The 16,467-nt window shown below is 37.0% G+C and overlaps 4 protein-coding genes across 4 annotated transcripts in view; 2 read left to right on the top strand and 2 right to left on the bottom strand.

Moving 5' to 3' along the window:
• The first annotated feature begins 568 nt into the window (after window positions 1-568).
• aox5 (aldehyde oxidase 5) overlaps window positions 569-16,467 on the top strand; it is a 28,528-nt gene continuing 12,629 nt past the window's right edge. Inside the window, exons 1-17 of the mRNA XM_051094971.1 lie at window positions 569-669; window positions 1,975-2,032; window positions 2,778-2,874; window positions 3,079-3,187; window positions 3,259-3,385; window positions 3,474-3,535; window positions 3,645-3,725; window positions 3,846-3,926; window positions 4,009-4,150; window positions 4,223-4,315; window positions 4,384-4,535; window positions 4,817-4,910; window positions 5,046-5,155; window positions 5,917-6,101; window positions 6,893-7,055; window positions 7,136-7,225; window positions 7,334-7,503. Coding sequence (XP_050950928.1) covers window positions 616-669; window positions 1,975-2,032; window positions 2,778-2,874; window positions 3,079-3,187; window positions 3,259-3,385; window positions 3,474-3,535; window positions 3,645-3,725; window positions 3,846-3,926; window positions 4,009-4,150; window positions 4,223-4,315; window positions 4,384-4,535; window positions 4,817-4,910; window positions 5,046-5,155; window positions 5,917-6,101; window positions 6,893-7,055; window positions 7,136-7,225; window positions 7,334-7,503 — 1,868 coding nt within the window. The 5' untranslated portion in view covers window positions 569-615. The remainder of the gene's footprint in view (window positions 670-1,974; window positions 2,033-2,777; window positions 2,875-3,078; window positions 3,188-3,258; window positions 3,386-3,473; window positions 3,536-3,644; window positions 3,726-3,845; window positions 3,927-4,008; window positions 4,151-4,222; window positions 4,316-4,383; window positions 4,536-4,816; window positions 4,911-5,045; window positions 5,156-5,916; window positions 6,102-6,892; window positions 7,056-7,135; window positions 7,226-7,333; window positions 7,504-16,467) is intronic.
• On the bottom strand, window positions 7,682-8,893 carry LOC127153724 (hatching enzyme 1.2-like). The gene is made up of 5 exons (XM_051094968.1): window positions 8,751-8,893; window positions 8,593-8,671; window positions 8,367-8,507; window positions 8,166-8,283; window positions 7,682-8,072 (listed from the first exon to the last, which is right to left on the bottom strand). Exons 1-5 carry the CDS (start codon window positions 8,817-8,819, stop codon window positions 7,682-7,684), a joined length of 798 nt encoding a protein of 265 aa, XP_050950925.1. The 5' UTR covers window positions 8,820-8,893.
• Window positions 9,833-10,996, bottom strand: LOC127153608 (hatching enzyme 1.2-like). The gene is made up of 5 exons (XM_051094795.1): window positions 10,934-10,996; window positions 10,785-10,860; window positions 10,533-10,673; window positions 10,330-10,447; window positions 9,833-10,226 (listed from the first exon to the last, which is right to left on the bottom strand). Exons 1-5 carry the CDS (start codon window positions 10,994-10,996, stop codon window positions 9,833-9,835), a joined length of 792 nt encoding a protein of 263 aa, XP_050950752.1.
• Window positions 14,428-15,791, top strand: LOC127153721 (hatching enzyme 1.2). Its single transcript, XM_051094964.1, has 5 exons — window positions 14,428-14,560; window positions 14,649-14,724; window positions 14,832-14,972; window positions 15,059-15,176; window positions 15,278-15,791. Exons 1-5 carry the CDS (start codon window positions 14,492-14,494, stop codon window positions 15,669-15,671), a joined length of 798 nt encoding a protein of 265 aa, XP_050950921.1. The 5' UTR covers window positions 14,428-14,491; the 3' UTR covers window positions 15,672-15,791.

Consider the following 16,467-nt stretch of genomic DNA (forward strand, 5'->3'; position numbering starts at 1 on the left):
TTAAAATGAATACTAAAAACTGAGACGAAAAATTTACTTTAGACAGAAATTTACTTTTACTATGGTAAAATAAATATTGCTGGCGTGTGTGGAAATATTTAAACCACATGTGTTACAATTAACCCCGCCTTAGTTTGTGCCCCGCGCTCCCCTATTGCATTATTTAGTTTTCTGTTTCTTATATCAGTGTTATATAATTTCATCTCTGCTGTGTAGTCCGTCTAACCGTATAAAATGCATCTTCTTTCATTTCAATTCTTAGATTTTATTAATAATTTTACTTAATTTAATAAGACACTATAGGGCTGTTACCAATCAAATGAAATGTGTGAGGCAAATTTTCAATAAACATTCAACAAATGTAAACCTTTTGCTGGATTGTCTTCACATGTAATTTATTCTCAGATATTGACTGCCAGAAGTAAAATTAAACGAAAGAAGGAGTCTTCCTGGCACTGCTTGCATGACCTCTTTACACATTCCTGTATTTAACCATGAAAGGCAAGGCAAAGCCTGCAACATGTGATGTAAGTCAGTCAGTCGCTCATTCAGCTTATGGTCAGTAAACCAGGAGCATCTTCTGCAACAGAGCACTGCGATCATTCTCAACTCATCATGTCATCTCTATGTATGAACAGTGAGCTTGTCTTCTACATTAATGGCAAAAAGGTATGTTGACATTTTAGAAATTGGTTTTAAATGATATGTTTATAGATCTGTAAACTAAAGGAACAAACATTTAATTTGACCAATATGTGTTTTTTCTCATAAAAGCCTTTTTGAATTTTCATGGTCTTTTTCATATATTTTTTATATATCATTTCGGCTCAAATATTGCTTTAGCTCATAAATTATATTAGATATATACCTCTAGTTTTCAACTTAAGTTGCTAATCAAATTAAGGAAAGCTATGATTCAGATGGTATTATTATTAAATATATTTTTGGCTCAAAATATTTGTTTTATATATCGATTCGGCTCAAATATTGCTTTAGCTCATACATTATATTAGATATGCCTCTAGTTTTCAACTTAAGTTGCTAAGATCACAAACTCAGGAAAGCTATGATTCAGAGTATTATTATTATGACTTCTATTGAGATGAATATCAAAATGTTTAATGATCACATCTAGTCTTCTCATATTTAAAGTGCATAACCAGGAGGAAATGGCATGACTAAACGTGCATGTCAGAATCATGGCACATGACAGTCAGCGGGCTGCCAAATAATTTTTTCTCCCCTCATATGTATGATGCCATGAAAATGATTTTTTACGCTTCGCACAGTCCATCACGCGTTTGTTCCTCTCACATGCACACACGCTCTAATTATAATTTTGTTAGTCTCATATGTGACCCAAGTCGCTGGGGTTTATTTGTAGCAATAGCCAAAAAATACATTGTATGGGTTAAAATGATTGATTTTTCTTTTATGGCAAAAATCATTAGAATATTAAGTAAAGATCATGTTCCATGAAGATATTTTGTAAAATTCCTACTGTAAATATATGAAAACTTAATATTTGATTAGTAATATACATTGTTAAGAACTTTATTTTGACAACTTTTTTTGCACCCTCAGATTCCAGGTTTTCAAACTGTTGTATCTTGACTAATTGTCATATCTTAACAAGCCATACATCGGTGGAAAGCTTATTTATTCAGCTCTCAGATGATGCATAAATCTCAATTTTGACCCTTATGACTGGTTTTGTGATCCAGGGTCACATATATTCTTGTCTCCACATTTCCCACAGAATTCCTCTTAAAGTTAGTAACATTGGAAAAAAAAAAAAAAAAAAAAAAAAAAAAAAAAAAAAAAAAAAGAAGAAGATGGTGATTAATTCATTTGTGGAATCAGAAGTTCAGTCTTGTCACATGTTTATGTTTGGCTTGATATTTATGACAAATAGGAGCAAATGCAGTCATTTTATGTTTTTTTGTTTGTTTGTTTGTTTGTTTTTATTTAAAGATGGTAGAGACGAATGCTGATCCAGAAGAGATGTTATTGGCTTACCTGCGAAGGAAAGGTACGGTAATATCCACAGGGTAAATTTTCTCAAAATAATGGTTAATTCTGAGAATTCTACGATTTAATCTTCGTAATGTAAATTCATGTCCCAGTCACATTAAATAAACACTGAATCAGAAAAAGAAAAGAAAAAAATAATTCTATTTTACATTTTTGTATTAACAATGTAATCAACATGCTATTTATTAAAGCCATGTATGAATCTCGTTGAGTTCGTGTTTTTAAGAATTTTACATTTATTTTAACAAAACCTCAAGGCGATAATAATTTAAACAATATATTTTATTTGTGAACTTACGTTCAGCTATTCTTTTTAATAGTCAACTTTTAACTATTTTTTAAAATGTTCGGATCATCAGTCATCGAAGCTCGGTAAATACTGGTCATAGACACGACTTTGAAGCTGATTACTCACTAAAAACTCCCACAGATCATGTTTTCATGTCATTTTAAGTCTTATTTTTGATGTAACAGTTATATACTGTAAGTAGGTGAGTTGTTTACTTATTTTTTAAAATTACTCTTCCTATTAACACCATTAATGGTGTCGCTGCTAGACAATGTTTCTTTAGAAAAACAAGTGATTTTTTACACGTTTTAATGTAATAGCGTTGTTTTATTTTTGTACTACGATTTTTTATTCTCATCCAATATTTTGAGGAGACACTGCCTCCCTTGTCTCCTCAGAGGAAATGCCCCTGAGAAGACAAATTACATCATGCCTGTGTTGTTTTTGTGTCCAGTGGGTCTGACAGGCACAAAGTACGGCTGTGGTGGAGGGGGATGTGGGGCCTGTACTGTGATGGTGTCCAGATATGACCCTATCCAAGAAACTGTGCTGTATCTTTCACTCATATGACAAAACTAACAGCATAAAACCTTGATGTAAAACAAAGAAATGAAAGGAATGTTTGTTACCAGCTTTTTATCTACACCAAACCATATAGATCTCACTACATTTCTTCTGTTTTTGTTGATACATGATAATGTAAACTATAGACTACTTTTAACCTGATGTTTCATAATCCTTAACCAATTCTTCAGTCACTGGTCGATAAATGCATGTCTGCAGCCGATTTGTTCTCTGCACGGTGCGGCGGTGGTGACCGTTGAAGGCATTGGAAGCACCAAGACTAAACTACATCCTGTTCAGGTACTTTGAAAGTAGGTACTTTGAATGAGTAGTCCAGAACAAACCATTTAGATGTTGTTGTTGTTCATTAGGAGCGTATAGCAAAAGCTCATGGATCTCAGTGTGGGTTTTGTACTCCTGGGATGGTGATGTCCATGTACACATTACTGAGAAACAACCCACAGCCCACCCTGGAGGACATTCGAGAGACACTAGGAGGTCTTTAAATGAATTTAAATTACATTTTTAGAATTAGCAATTCAAACACAGAAGATGAGAACTTAAACATTCTATTTTTTCTTCTAAGGGAACCTGTGCCGTTGTACCGGATATCGACCGATAATTGATGGATTTAAAACATTTTGTGATGTAAGGACTGTTAAATGAAAAAAAGTCATTGAAAATTATTACAAAGTCTAGAGTTTGACTGCAGGAAACAATTATGTGCTCTATAGTGATACGATTCATATTTTTCCAGAGTGCGATGTCTTGCCAAAATGGTGATGGAAATGGAAAATGTTGTATGGAAAACTGCAATTCTCACAACAGTGAATCTGATGTAAGACAACAGAAGCCATATCAATTCATACAATTTCCTATACATGAGTTACGTATCATTATATGTAGACAGAAATCGGTAATTAAAGGTTAGCAACTCTGCTACTGGTATTATTTGTAGATATCTGGAGAACTTTTCAGCATGGATAATGTCTTACCCCTTGACCCAACTCAAGATCTGATCTTTCCCCCAGAGTTACTGGTAAGCAAACCGCATGCTCTTGCTAATAAGAACATGGATATTTCACTCTACTAATTTTTGTTATATCCCTTCTTTCCTTCAGATTATGGGAAAGAAAAAAGCTGAACAAATTTGTTTCCAGGGTGAAAAGGTCAGATGGATTTCCCCAGCAAATCTGAAAGATTTAATCAAGCTGAAAGCTGAATACCCCAACGCACCTTTGTTGGTTGGGAACACAACCATAGGTTGGTTTCAAGAAGAAGTTCATCCATCCATCCATCCATCCATCCATCTAAACTGTTTCTCTTCTTTTACAGGTCCAAAGATGAATCTGAAGGGAACCATCCATCCTTTGGTGATCTATGGTGGAAGCATTCCAGAACTTCGAGCTATCAAATGGAAAAACAATGGTAAAACATGGATAAATGATGCATTGCTTATTTAGCAAATACTAAAGCTTCAACACTGTTTTATCTAGGCGTAACTGTAGGAGCAGGATGCAGTTTGTCTGTTTTGAAGGACATCCTCCTGCGAGGAATTGAGGAACTCGGGCCAGAGAAAAGCAGGGTTTACCAGGCCCTCGTTCAAACATTACAGTGTTTGGCTGGCAAACAGATACGCAACATGGCTGTAAGTAACAAAAACAAATCACTGCGAGGAATTAAGAAGAACGTTGGACTGGAATATATTCACAAAAATAATATTCAGGCTATGTCTACGTTAATCCGGATACATTAGAAAACAGCGTTTTTAAAAAGAAGCGTTTTTAAATGAAAACGTATTAGTGTGGACAAGGCCTAAGTTGGTAGCTAATGTAGTAGTTTTGTAGACTAAAAATACTTTTGATGACAAATTTGTTTCTTTATTACTTGTCTACATGGTACAATTTTGTTTACTTTGGAAATTCCAAGACCGTTGGTGGAAATATCCTGAGCGCCAACCCCAAATATGACTTGAGCAGCATTCTAGCAGCAGCGGAGTGTACGCTACACATTGTTTCTAATGGTAATGCCAATATATTTGGATTTTATTTGTACAAAACGGCCTTTTTACAATATTTACAATCAGCTTCCAATACATTTGACATGGAAAGTACTATTTTTAATAAGAATTACAATTTCCCTTGGGTCTTACTTACAGATGGCGCTCGAGAGGTTTGTCTAAGTGAGGAGTTTTTCACAGACTTTGGTAAAACGGCTCTACGACCAGACGAGATTCTGTTGGCTATTGACATTCCTCACTCAAGACCGGTATGTTCTTCAAAATGGAAGATGCAGGGTAAAACTAATGCTAAAACTAAAGCCTAACTATTCAAGATTCAACAAACAAACTTGCCCTAAAAGACTATGACTATTTTTGTTGACCACAAATTCACTTTCACACTACAAATACAATAGTGTGTTTCATGACACGCAATCAATCCGCCATATTAGTGGTACTGAACATAAACAATGCCAGTGAAACTAATGAAACTTGCATATTTTGCTGATTATTGCTGCTGAAAGTTGTAAATTATTGTCATGTTTTGGGCTGTACTAATTGGTTAGACAGGGAAAAACATTTGGAGTACTATAGACTGACAAAAGTTATAACAAATCAAGGAGTGCAAAAAACAAAAAGGCGTTTGTGGTTGGCCAAACTGAACCAGGATTTCCAGGGCAAGAATCTTGACAACATTTGTGTTTGTTCTTATCATTTCCAGTCAGGTAGGTGAAATATTTGGCTAATTAGGCCTATTAACTTTAGTTTGCAAAATATTGCACCCTTTCCTGCTTACTAAGTCCTGATTTAGCAGTTTCTACATGTTTTTCCTGTGGTTTAGACAGCATAATTTAGCAGGCCAATGTATTCAGTAGTACATTAACTGTGCAGTCCATGCTGTTGTTTACATCTAAGTATCACCATTATTGCCGCAAATCCGGGTAACTGACCAAATAGAGACGTCAGTGCAAACGCTTAATATGAATTTAGTTTCCATACCGAAAACTAAATGCTTATCCCTGTTTTTCAGTGGGAGTTTGTGTCGGCATTTCGCCAGGCACAGCGCAGAGAGTTTGCCTTCTCCATTGTGAACGCTGGCATGAGGGTGGCGTTCAGACACGACTCTAATGTGGTGGAGAATCTCGATATTTTTTATGGAGGTGTGGGACCAACTCTGGTAAAAGCCAGACGCACATGTAAAGAGCTGATGGGAAGGTATACAGCCATCTTAAGGTCTACATAATTCCTACCTGATCTCATGATAAAACATATCACTGGAGTTTCCAACTGAAATGAACACTAGAGGTGGTAAAACAGCGAGCACTTGTAATCACTTTCGTACACGGTTATGATTACAGCTCCGTATGTTTTGCTTTCGTGTGGAATCCTTGGGTACGAATCTTATGAAAATCATGACTCATGATCAAAGAGCTGAAGGTTGAGAGATCAAAAAACAAGCTAAAATGACACAATTGTGATTTTATGTCACATTCGCTTTTGTTCATACTATCAGGTAGGTTTAGGTTTAGTGCAGATGGTATGTTATTTTAAAACGTCATGGAGCATTAGAGCTGCAGTGCCAGCGTACATTTCAAGTCAGATCTGCGGTGACACGTACAAAACCAACGTCACATAAAACGTACCATATGTACGTTTATCTGTTTCAGGGAAAAAAAAATGAACACTCTTTTAGCACCACTCAGTGGACATTTCATATCGAATATGTCACAAAATGTTGTGGCGGTACTTATTTTGTGTCTTGAGAAAAAAGTCTCCAGAGGTACGTTTTCGTCATAAGACCAGGTTGCATAATTCACATCCAAAAAACTTATATGTGAGAGAACAAACTGCACACAGTTTTACTGAATACCAATACGCTGCATAAAAAATGCAAAGCCAACAGTTAACCATTAAACAAATGACTAGCAAAATTTGGTGCGTTACCTGTATTATTTTGTGTTGCTACATTGCATACATCCCAGTGAACACTAGTTTTTGCTTGGCAGAAAATGGGATGAGAAACTTTTGGTAGAGGGAACACAACTTTTAGAAGAAGAAATATCTGTGCCCACTACTGCCCCTGGTGGACGGGAAGAGTATCGCAAGGCTCTAGTACTCAGCTTCTTTTTCAAGTTTTACATGCAAGTGCTGCTGGAGCTCCAACAAAAGGTATGATTATGCTAATTATTAGTTTAAAAGCAAGACAATTTACTTAATTCCTACTTAAATTGTTTACGTTGTCGCTATAGGAGGTTGGCGTGAATGATTTGCCATTAGAGTATCTCAGTGCATTAAAACCCTTCAAAAATGAGGTGCCGCAAGGAAACCACTCATTCCAGGTAGGCAGAACTAAGTTACACAAATACAAAGCTTGATACAAAGCTTGCATTTTCATATCAAGTGTGGTTAAAAGTGTTATCAAGTAATCATTACCAATGAAATTACAGATTGTACCAGAGACTCAGTCTTCTGGAGACCCGGTGGGACGTCCCAACGTACACCAGGCTGCCCTTCAGCAGGCTACAGGAGAAGCTGTGTATTATGATGACATCCCATCTGTTAAAGGAGAACTGTTTGTTTCTATGGTAACCAGCACCAGGGCTCATGCCAAGATCATGTAAGTAGGAAGAAATTCATTCGTTATTTATGGAATGATACATTTAAAAAACAAAGTTTTGATCAGTTTGATCCATTTTATTTTGCACATCACAATCAAACATTCCAGAAATTAGCTCATTCCATTATTCATCTACAGAGATATGAACTATATTGAATTATTTGTACAAGCCTCATCTTCAGCATCCATACAGCTTGTTGATCCTCAGGATGTCGGTGTTGGACATTCCCTGCCTCTGTCCGATTTCCACCGTCCCATCAGGAATGGGAGTGATGGTTTCCAGTCCGGGCTGGATGGAGAAGGCTGTTCTTCCATAGTGCATGACGGAGCCGTAGTCGTATGGAGTGTTTTGGTTGTTGGTGTTTTGTCTCTGGAAGTTGTAGGCCATATCAGGAGAGATGTTCTCCCAGTTGATCTTGACGTACTGGTCGCGATCGCTCCTGGTTTGCTCGTGGTAGAAGCCCAGGGCGTGATTGAGCTCGTGCTGAACAATGCCGTGATACACACAGCCGTACCTGTTGAGGGAGACCACCTGTTTGCCACCAGTTCTACCAAGAGAAGAGTAGCACCTGAGAGGAGAGAAGAAACAAAAAGGTTAAATATGAGCAATGTTTTGGACTAAGGCCAGTTAAATGTGTCTGGTTTTGTATGATTGTTCTCACCCATCTTTGTTCTCAATACTGATGTAGTCGGTCTGAGTTGATCTGGCCACAAAGCGGATGCAGGTTTTGGAGTGAAAGGTGGACATGGCGTTCGCAATCACTGATCTGTCATAATAGGCTGCAAACAAAAAAGCCCATAGTTTTAAAATGAGGTCTTCATGAATTATAGATATGTTCAATGATTGAAGGAGATTGACTCACAGAATTCACTGCTCACTATGTAAGGGATCTCGACTATGTTGTTTGCGTTTTTCTTCCAGAAACAGTTGTTGTTCAGGCAGTAGAGAGCATTTCTGGTTTTTGGAAACACCAGATCTCCTTCAATCAAGATTTCAGAAGACCCTGTATTTAAAGAATGAGAAATGAAAGAGAATGAGATATTTTTCAAGCACTTGTTGCATTTCCAGGAATCTAATGGGTACCTCACCATTGTTGGACTCCAAAATCTGTGTAGTGATATCAACATTTTCTGGCAGTGTTATGAACACATCTTCATGGCTTGGTTCCTGTTTATGGAAGTAGAAGAATTACATGTTACTTGTGAGAATATTCCATCTTCCAAGAAGAGACTAGACGGGATCTTACCATGAAATAAGACGCCTGTGAGACGCCAAACAGCAGCAGCAGAATGGAGAGGGAGGCTCTTGTGTCCATGTTGTCTCAGTGTGTAGAGATGTTCAGGATGCTCCTGTCCTGAGCTTTGGTGTCTTTGTGCTGTCAGACCTGGACTTTATATCCACCTGAGTAGGTGGGTCTACTGGGGGATTATGGGTAGGGTCTTAGTGTCCAGAGACTAATGTGTGTAACTAAAGGGAGGAAACTCTGACCTCGCCTGTTAATCCAACAACTCTGCATAATCAGAGAAGGTACCTAAGACTGTAATCCACTGAAATGGACATGCTGCAATTCTTGGCTTTTTTGACACCCCAAAACAGTGGTATACAGGGAGTATCCACAGCATTTAAGTGCTTCCTTGAGACAGATTTATAATCAGTACTTATTTGAGAGAACATTTTGTTTGACACATCAAAAGATGAGTTAAAACAGTACTCTGATTTAGCAATTCTGAAGTAATAGTATGTTCGTTTAAATAATGTTTTCAGATTTTCAACTTAAACACTAATGGATCTTCCTTGTGTTAAGGAAAATAGGAGACAAAACTGTAGCACTGAAAGTAACTAATGCATCTGATAGAAATAAAAAAAAAAATGAAATTTTCCACAAGCCAACAATCAGCCACTTTAGAGCTGAGAAGAAAAATCTGATTGTGCTTAAGTTGAAGCATTACATATACTGCGGTCAGTGAGTTCTAGTTTCTGTCTGACAGACAATGAGATGCAAAACGTGTAATAGAGTGAATGTAGGAGTAGGGAGGAGTATCACAGTTCTCATAGTTTTACCTTTTGTTCAAGTTAATCATGATGTGATTATGGTTGTTTACTGAGGATTCTCTCAGACAAAACTGTCCAGTTTTGTTATCTTGAGTAACAACAAATATGAGTCTCATGTTTAATCTTGAATTTTGATAAGCTTTATTTCCCTCCACAAGTGCAAACATTTTGGAAATTCAAAACCATAAAAAGACAAACACCATCACCACATTACATTACTAATCTGTAGATGGATAAACGTATTAAATTGTCATATAATCAAAATCTATTAAAATCTCAAACACATCCATACAGCTTGTTGATCCTCAGGATGTCAATGTTAGACATATCTTGCCTCTGTCCAATTTCCACCGCTGCATTAGGAATGGGAGTGATGGTGTCCTTCCCAGCCGTGTTGGAAAAGGCTGTTCTTCCATAGTGCATGATGGAGCCGTAGTCGTATGTGGTGTTTTGATTGTTGGTGTTCTGTATTTGGAAGTTGCTGGCCTTATCGGTTGGGATGTACTCCCAGTTGATCTTAACGTACTTGTCGCGATCACTCCTGGTGTGTTCATGGTAGAAGCCCAGAGCGTGATTAAGCTCATGCTGAATGATGCCGTGATACAAACAACCAGTCCTCTTGAGGGAGACCAACTGTTGTCCACCAATTCTACCAAGACAAGAGTAGCACCTACGAGAAAAGAAAATTAATATTTCATTATTCTGTGTTAAAATGCTACATGTTGTGAAGGAGTTTGTGCTAAGCCAGTTAAATGTTCCCTGTTTGTTCTCACCCATCTGTGTCCTCAATACTGATGTAGTCAGTCTGATTTACTCTGGGTACGAAGCGAATGCAAGTCTTGCTGTGAAAAGTAGACATGGCGTTCTGAATAACTGAGATGTCAGCAGAGGCTGCAAACAAAAAAACTACCACAGGTTTTTAAATACGATTTACACGGATTGACTTATGTTCAATGACTGAAGGTGATTCACTTACAGTAATTACTGCTCACTATGTAAGGGACCTCGACTAAGTTGTTAGCGTTTTTCTTCCAGAAACAGTTGTTGTTCAGGCAGTAGAGAGCATTTCTGGTTTTGGGAAACACCAGATCTCCTTGCATTAGGTGTTTAGAGGATCCTATGGTTAAAAAAAAAAAAACATATTTTGATGCAAGGACTCAATGTGTGCGTTCAACCACATTTTAGATATATTGCCCAATTTTGTGAAGGAATCTACAAGATGCCTGACCCTTGTTGGTCTCCAGAAACTTTGTAGTGATGTCCACATTTCCAGGTATGGGTACAAATGCAGGAGGCTCAGGCGTCTGATTATAAAAACAGAAGGGTTGTATGTTACTTTTACAATGAAAGTTCATGCTTTGAAAGACTTATCCTGACAGGATTTGCCAAGGAGATGCCAAACAGCAGCAGCAGAATGGAGAGGGAAGCTGTTGTGTCCATGTTGCCTCAGTGTGTTGAGATGTTCAAGATGCTCCTGTGAATAAATTTGATGTCTGCAAGTTCTGAATCTTAACTTTATATTCACATATGTGGGTGAGTCAACCAGGCGTTGAGCATCATAGTCTAAAGAAAGGAATGTCTAAACTCACCTGTTAATCCAAAAACTTGCATAACCAGAGAAGGTACAGATTATTTTGCTAATCCACTGAATTGAACGAATGTAATCTGTGGACTGTATGAAGAGAGCAAAAACTGTGGTAAACAGAGAGTTTAGACGAAATATTAATTGCTTATTCAAGACACATTTACAATTAAATAAACTGAGGAGTAGTAGTCAGGATCATCACGATTTAGAATTTAGAACCAACTAACTGCAACCAATATTCCATTAGACCTAGCCAACTTAATATGTCTTTTCCAAGCAAAAAGTACAGTAGCCCATTTCTTGGTTACCCAAAAATTAAAATTGTTGTCATTATTATTCACCCTCATGTCGTTCCGAAACTGTAAGACCTTTGTTCATCTTCAAAGCACAAATTAAGGTATTTCTGATGAAATCCTGGAGCTTTCTGACCCTGCATAGATGGCAACGCAACGTTCAAGGCCCAGAAAGTTAGTAAGGTCATCATTAAAATAGTCCATGTTACATTAGTGGTTGAACCATAATGTTACAAAGAACACTTTTTGTGCACAAAGTAAACAAAAATAACTTTTCAGAGATTTATTATAAAAACTGATTATTTTTCTTCCCCAGAATGCAATAAATCCATCAGGGCTCTACGCTTACTTTTCTTTTTAGGAGCACTTGTGCTTCTAACTTGAAAAAAATTAAGAGCACGGTCAAAATTTTAGGAGCACCTTCTAATCAATAATCAAAAAATCTGATCAAAAATTAGCCTTCCCATTACGAGGTGATATTTGACTCCTTAAAGTGAATTAGAGGGGAATTTTGTTTTTACCTTTGTAATGGCATTTTTTAACTTTATTAAAAGTATGTCATCTTTTATGTCATTTTTAAAATATATATATATTTTATAAGCAAATCAAATCAGTAATAACAAAATTAATTTGTACTACAGAGATGGCACAGAAGAACACAAAAGTGGCTTTTAGATGTATTTTCATGTTTAATGAGGCTTAGATGTGGTATGCGTGCAATCAAATTCATAAATTCATGTTGAGATTAATGTTTTAAGTATAAAATTTTGAATATAGAAATATTAAAATTATTTAAATAACTAAAAGATCATTTAAACTAATACTTCCAGTAGGTGGCGGTTTTAATTACTGAATCATATCATTCATTTGATTCCTTCGAACGGCTGATTCATTCAGGAATAAAGCAAGTGACTGTCTATGAATGGGTAATTGATTCATTGACTCACTAGATCCATTTAAAAACGCACGTTCATTCATAAAGGAAATGCTGCTGTGTTAAATAGAGGTGAGCAGTAGCTCAGTTGTGACTTTGTTTTGACGAAATAGAGCAAAATTAGGCAATACTGTTATAGTCAGACAATGTTAGTCACTTAATATTAACTTATTGTTTATTTAACTGTTGTATTAAATCAGTATCTCATTTACAAATCATTAAAATCTGTCACTCATCTTAGTTCATTGCGATCTCACAAAGTTCCATTATAATCAACGAAGCTCTCTACACTGCACACACTCTCTCTACATAGGAATTCCAGGAATCGATTCCTCACTGTTGTTTTCGATTCTTTTTTGATTCTTGTTTTTTGAGATCGGAGGAACCTAATTTTGCCATGAATGTAGGATATACATGTCTTAGAAAGTAGCCTTATGATAATATGAAGCTTTAGTTTTAAAAAATTATGATAAATTTCTGCATTTAAATTGTAAGTTTACTGCACTGCCCATGAAATTAGTCACAGCTTACAGTGCAGCAGTGGACATGCGTTTATTGCATGAACTAAACAAGGCCTGCACAGTTCAGCTCAATGATGTTAACTTCAGCAGTATGCTTTGCACAAAATTAACAAACTGTACACAAACAAAATAACCAGAACATTAACAACAACACTGATATAACAGCTCGAGGTTTATCTGTCAATCAGATGCGCTCTCGGCCACTGTGCTCTTGTTTTCTTTCAGAATTAGCATTGACTGATAGAAAAGTTAAGAAATAGCATTTTTTTTTAAAAGATGGAAATAGGATCAGTACCCTCTAGTACGTCATGATCTATTCTGTCGTGCAGCGCTTAAAATTGGGAACAATATAAGCCACTTCCACCGTAAAATAACTTCTGAATCGTTTTTGAACTGGTTAAAACGATCTATCCAAAAGAACCTTTTCGTGGAAACGAATCAGACTTCTAATCACTATTAACGAGCAAGAGGCAAATTAATGGATGCTCAACAGAAGGGTGCATCCTCAAACACAAGCTCAGTACTGACTCTTTTCATTAAGTTTATTTTCGTAAATCGACGTTCAGCGACATTTGATGACAACAGCCGAGATATGCAGCCTTCGTATGATGCAGCTTTTCGTTTGAGAGGCGCCCATAGATTAGCTTTGCTTAACTGAAAACGGCTCTGAATGGGGAGTTGATTCCCCTTGATGGAATCGATTCCAGCCTTTGGAATCAACTCTCGATTCCCAACGCCTTGGAATCGAGGAATCGATTCTTTTTGGAATCGATTCCCAGCCCTACGAATATGTCACAAAAAAGTACATGGCGGTACGTATTTCGGGTCTTGCGAAAAAGTTCCCACAGGTATGTTTTCGTCATGACATCAGGTTGGTTTACAAAGACTGTTTCATGTTCTTTGTGCACAAAAAGTATTCCCGTAGCTTCATAACATTACTGATGTCACATGGACTATTTTAACGATGTCCTTACTACCTTTCTGGACCTTGAACGTGGTAGTTGCGTTGCTGTCTATGCAGGGTCAGAAATCTCTCATATTTCATCAAAAATACTTTAATTTGTGCTTTGAAGATGAACGAAAGTCTTATGAGTTTGGAACGACATGAGGGTGAATAATTTTTTGGGTAGCCAAAAAATGGGCTACTGTACTCTTTGTTTGGAAAAGACATATTAAAGTGGTTAGGACTAATGGAATATTGGGTACAGTTAGTAGGTTCTAAATTCTAAATCGTGATGATCTTGACTAAAATCTCCACTCCGTTTATGCTGACGCACATTGTTGCATTTTACTGTAAATCCGTCTTGAATAAGCAATTAATATTTTGTCTGTACTCCCTGTTTACCGTGGTTTTTGCTTTCTTAATACAATCCAAAGATTACATTTGCTCATTTCAGTGGATTAGCAAACAATATATACCTTCTCTGGTTATGCAAGTTCATGGATTAACAGGTGAGTTTAGACATTCCTTTCTTTAGACTATGACGCTCAACGCCTGGTTGACTCACCCACATATGTGAATATAAAGTTCAGATTCAACAGCTTGCAGACATCAAATTTAATCACAGGAGCATCTTGAACATCTCAACACACTGAGGCAACATGGACACAACAGCTTCCCTCTCCATTCTGCTGCTGCTGTTTGGCATCTCCGTGGCGAATCCTGTCAGGGTAAGTCTTTAGTCTCTTTACTCTCAATGCAATGAGATGATGAACTTTCATTGTAAAATAATATACAACTTCTGTTTTTCATAATCAGAAGCCTGAGCCTCCTGCCTTCGTACCCATACCTGGAAATGTGGACATCACTACAAAGTTCCTGGAGACTAACAAAGGTCAGGCATCTTGTAGATTCCTTTACAAAATTGGGGAATATATCTAAAATGTGGTTGAACGCACACATTTTGAGTCATTTCATCAAAACACGTTTCTTTAACTACAGGATCCTCTGAACGTCTGATGCACGGAGATATTGTGATTCCCAAAACCAGAAATGCTCTCTACTGCCTGAACAACAACTGTTTCTGGAAGAAAAACTCTAAAAACTTAGTCGAGGTCCCTTACATTGTGAGCAGTAGTTACTGTAAGTGAATCACCTTCAGCCAATGAATATATGTCTATGCGTGTAAGTCGTATTTAAAAACCTGTGGTAGTTTTTTTTGTTTGCAGCCTCTGCTGACATCTCAGTTATTCAGAACGCCATGTCTACTTTTCACAACAAGACTTGCATTCGCTTCGTACCTAGAGTAAATCAGACTGACTACATCAGTATTGAGGACAAAGATGGGTGAGAACAAACCAGGAACATTTAACTGCCCTAACACAAACTCTTTCACAACATGTAGCATTTTAACAGAATGATGATATATTAACTCTCTTTTCTCGTAGGTGCTACTCTTATCTTGGTAGAATTGGTGGCCAACAGTTGGTCTCCCTCAAGAGGACTGGTTGTTTGTATCACGGCATCATTCAGCATGAGCTTAATCACGCTCTGGGCTTCTACCATGAACACACCAGGAGTGATCGCGACAAGTACGTTAAGATCAACTGGGAGTACATCCCAACCGATAAGGCCAGCAACTTCCAAATACAGAACACCAACAACCAAAACACCACATACGACTACAGCTCCATCATGCACTATGGAAAAACAGCCTTCTCCAACACAGTTGGGAAGGACACCATTACTCCCATTCCTAATGCAGCGGTGGAAATCGGACAGAGGCAAGATATGTCTAACATTGACATCCTGAGGATCAACAAGCTGTATGGATGTGTTTGAGATTTTGAAGGATTTCAGTTGTATGATCATTTAATACGGGTATCTATCTACAGATTAATAATGTAACGGGTGATGGTGTTTGTCATTTTCATGGTTTTGAATTTCCAAAATTGTTGCTCTTGTGGGAAATAAAGCTTATCAAACTTCAAAACGAAACATGAGACTCATACGTCTTGTTGTTAAAAAATTTTTTTTTTCCAATAATTACGTTTTTAGAAGTGTGAGTTTGAAGTCAATTAGTAGCCATAACAACAATCAAGTTAGGATTAGGGCAGTGATATCTACAAAGTATCACGATATTTACTGACAACAAAACTGGACAGTTTTGACTTAGAAAATCCTCAGTAAACAAACATAATCACATCATGATTAACTAGAACAAAAGGTAAAACTATGAGAACTGTGATACTCTTCCCTACTCCTACATTCACTCTATTAGACGTTTTGCATCCCATTGTCTGTCAGACGGAAACTAGAACTCACTGACTGCAGTTTATGTAATGCTTCACACAATCAGATTTTTCTTCTCAAATCTACAGTGGCTGATTGTTGGCTTGTGGAAAATTTCAATTTTCTTTTTAGTTTCTATCCCATGTGTTTACTTTAACAAGAGGAAGATCCATTAGTGTTTGAGTCAAAAGTTGAAAACGGCACTTACAGACTTAGTAATTTGCTTTATAATGAATTATAAAGCGAAATGAGTGAAAACGTTTCAGCAGGTTGAAGGTCCAAATTGCAGTTTCAATGCAGCTTCAAAGGGCTATACACGATCCCAGCCGAGGAATAAGGGATCTAG

Source organism: Labeo rohita, chromosome 22 (genome assembly GCF_022985175.1).
Source record: "Labeo rohita strain BAU-BD-2019 chromosome 22, IGBB_LRoh.1.0, whole genome shotgun sequence".
In the NCBI taxonomy this organism is placed as follows: Eukaryota; Metazoa; Chordata; class Actinopteri; order Cypriniformes; family Cyprinidae; genus Labeo; species Labeo rohita.

Bases quoted from the DNA above. Each gene is read 5' to 3' on its own strand.
- LOC127153608 (XM_051094795.1), bottom strand. From the start codon at position 10,996: ATGGACACAACAGCTTCCCTCTCCATTCTGCTGCTGCTGTTTGGCATC. The intron at 10,674-10,784 runs GTCAGGCATCTT...TTTTAACCATAG, and splicing joins GTTTCTGGAGACCAACAAGG to GATCCTCTAAACACCTAATG. The intron at 10,227-10,329 runs GTGAGAACAAAC...CTTTTCTCGTAG, and splicing joins AGTATTGAGGACACAGATGG to GTGCTACTCTTGTCTTGGTA.
- LOC127153724 (XM_051094968.1), bottom strand. From the start codon at position 8,819: ATGGACACAAGAGCCTCCCTCTCCATTCTGCTGCTGCTGTTTGGCGTC. The intron at 8,508-8,592 runs GTGAGGTACCCA...CTTTAAATACAG, and splicing joins GATTTTGGAGTCCAACAATG to GGTCTTCTGAAATCTTGATT. The intron at 8,073-8,165 runs GTGAGAACAATC...CTCTCCTCTCAG, and splicing joins AGTATTGAGAACAAAGATGG to GTGCTACTCTTCTCTTGGTA.
- LOC127153721 (XM_051094964.1), top strand. From the start codon at position 14,492: ATGGACACAACAGCTTCCCTCTCCATTCTGCTGCTGCTGTTTGGCATC. The intron at 14,973-15,058 runs GTAAGTGAATCA...TTTTGTTTGCAG, and splicing joins CATTGTGAGCAGTAGTTACT to CCTCTGCTGACATCTCAGTT. The intron at 15,177-15,277 runs GTGAGAACAAAC...CTTTTCTCGTAG, and splicing joins AGTATTGAGGACAAAGATGG to GTGCTACTCTTATCTTGGTA.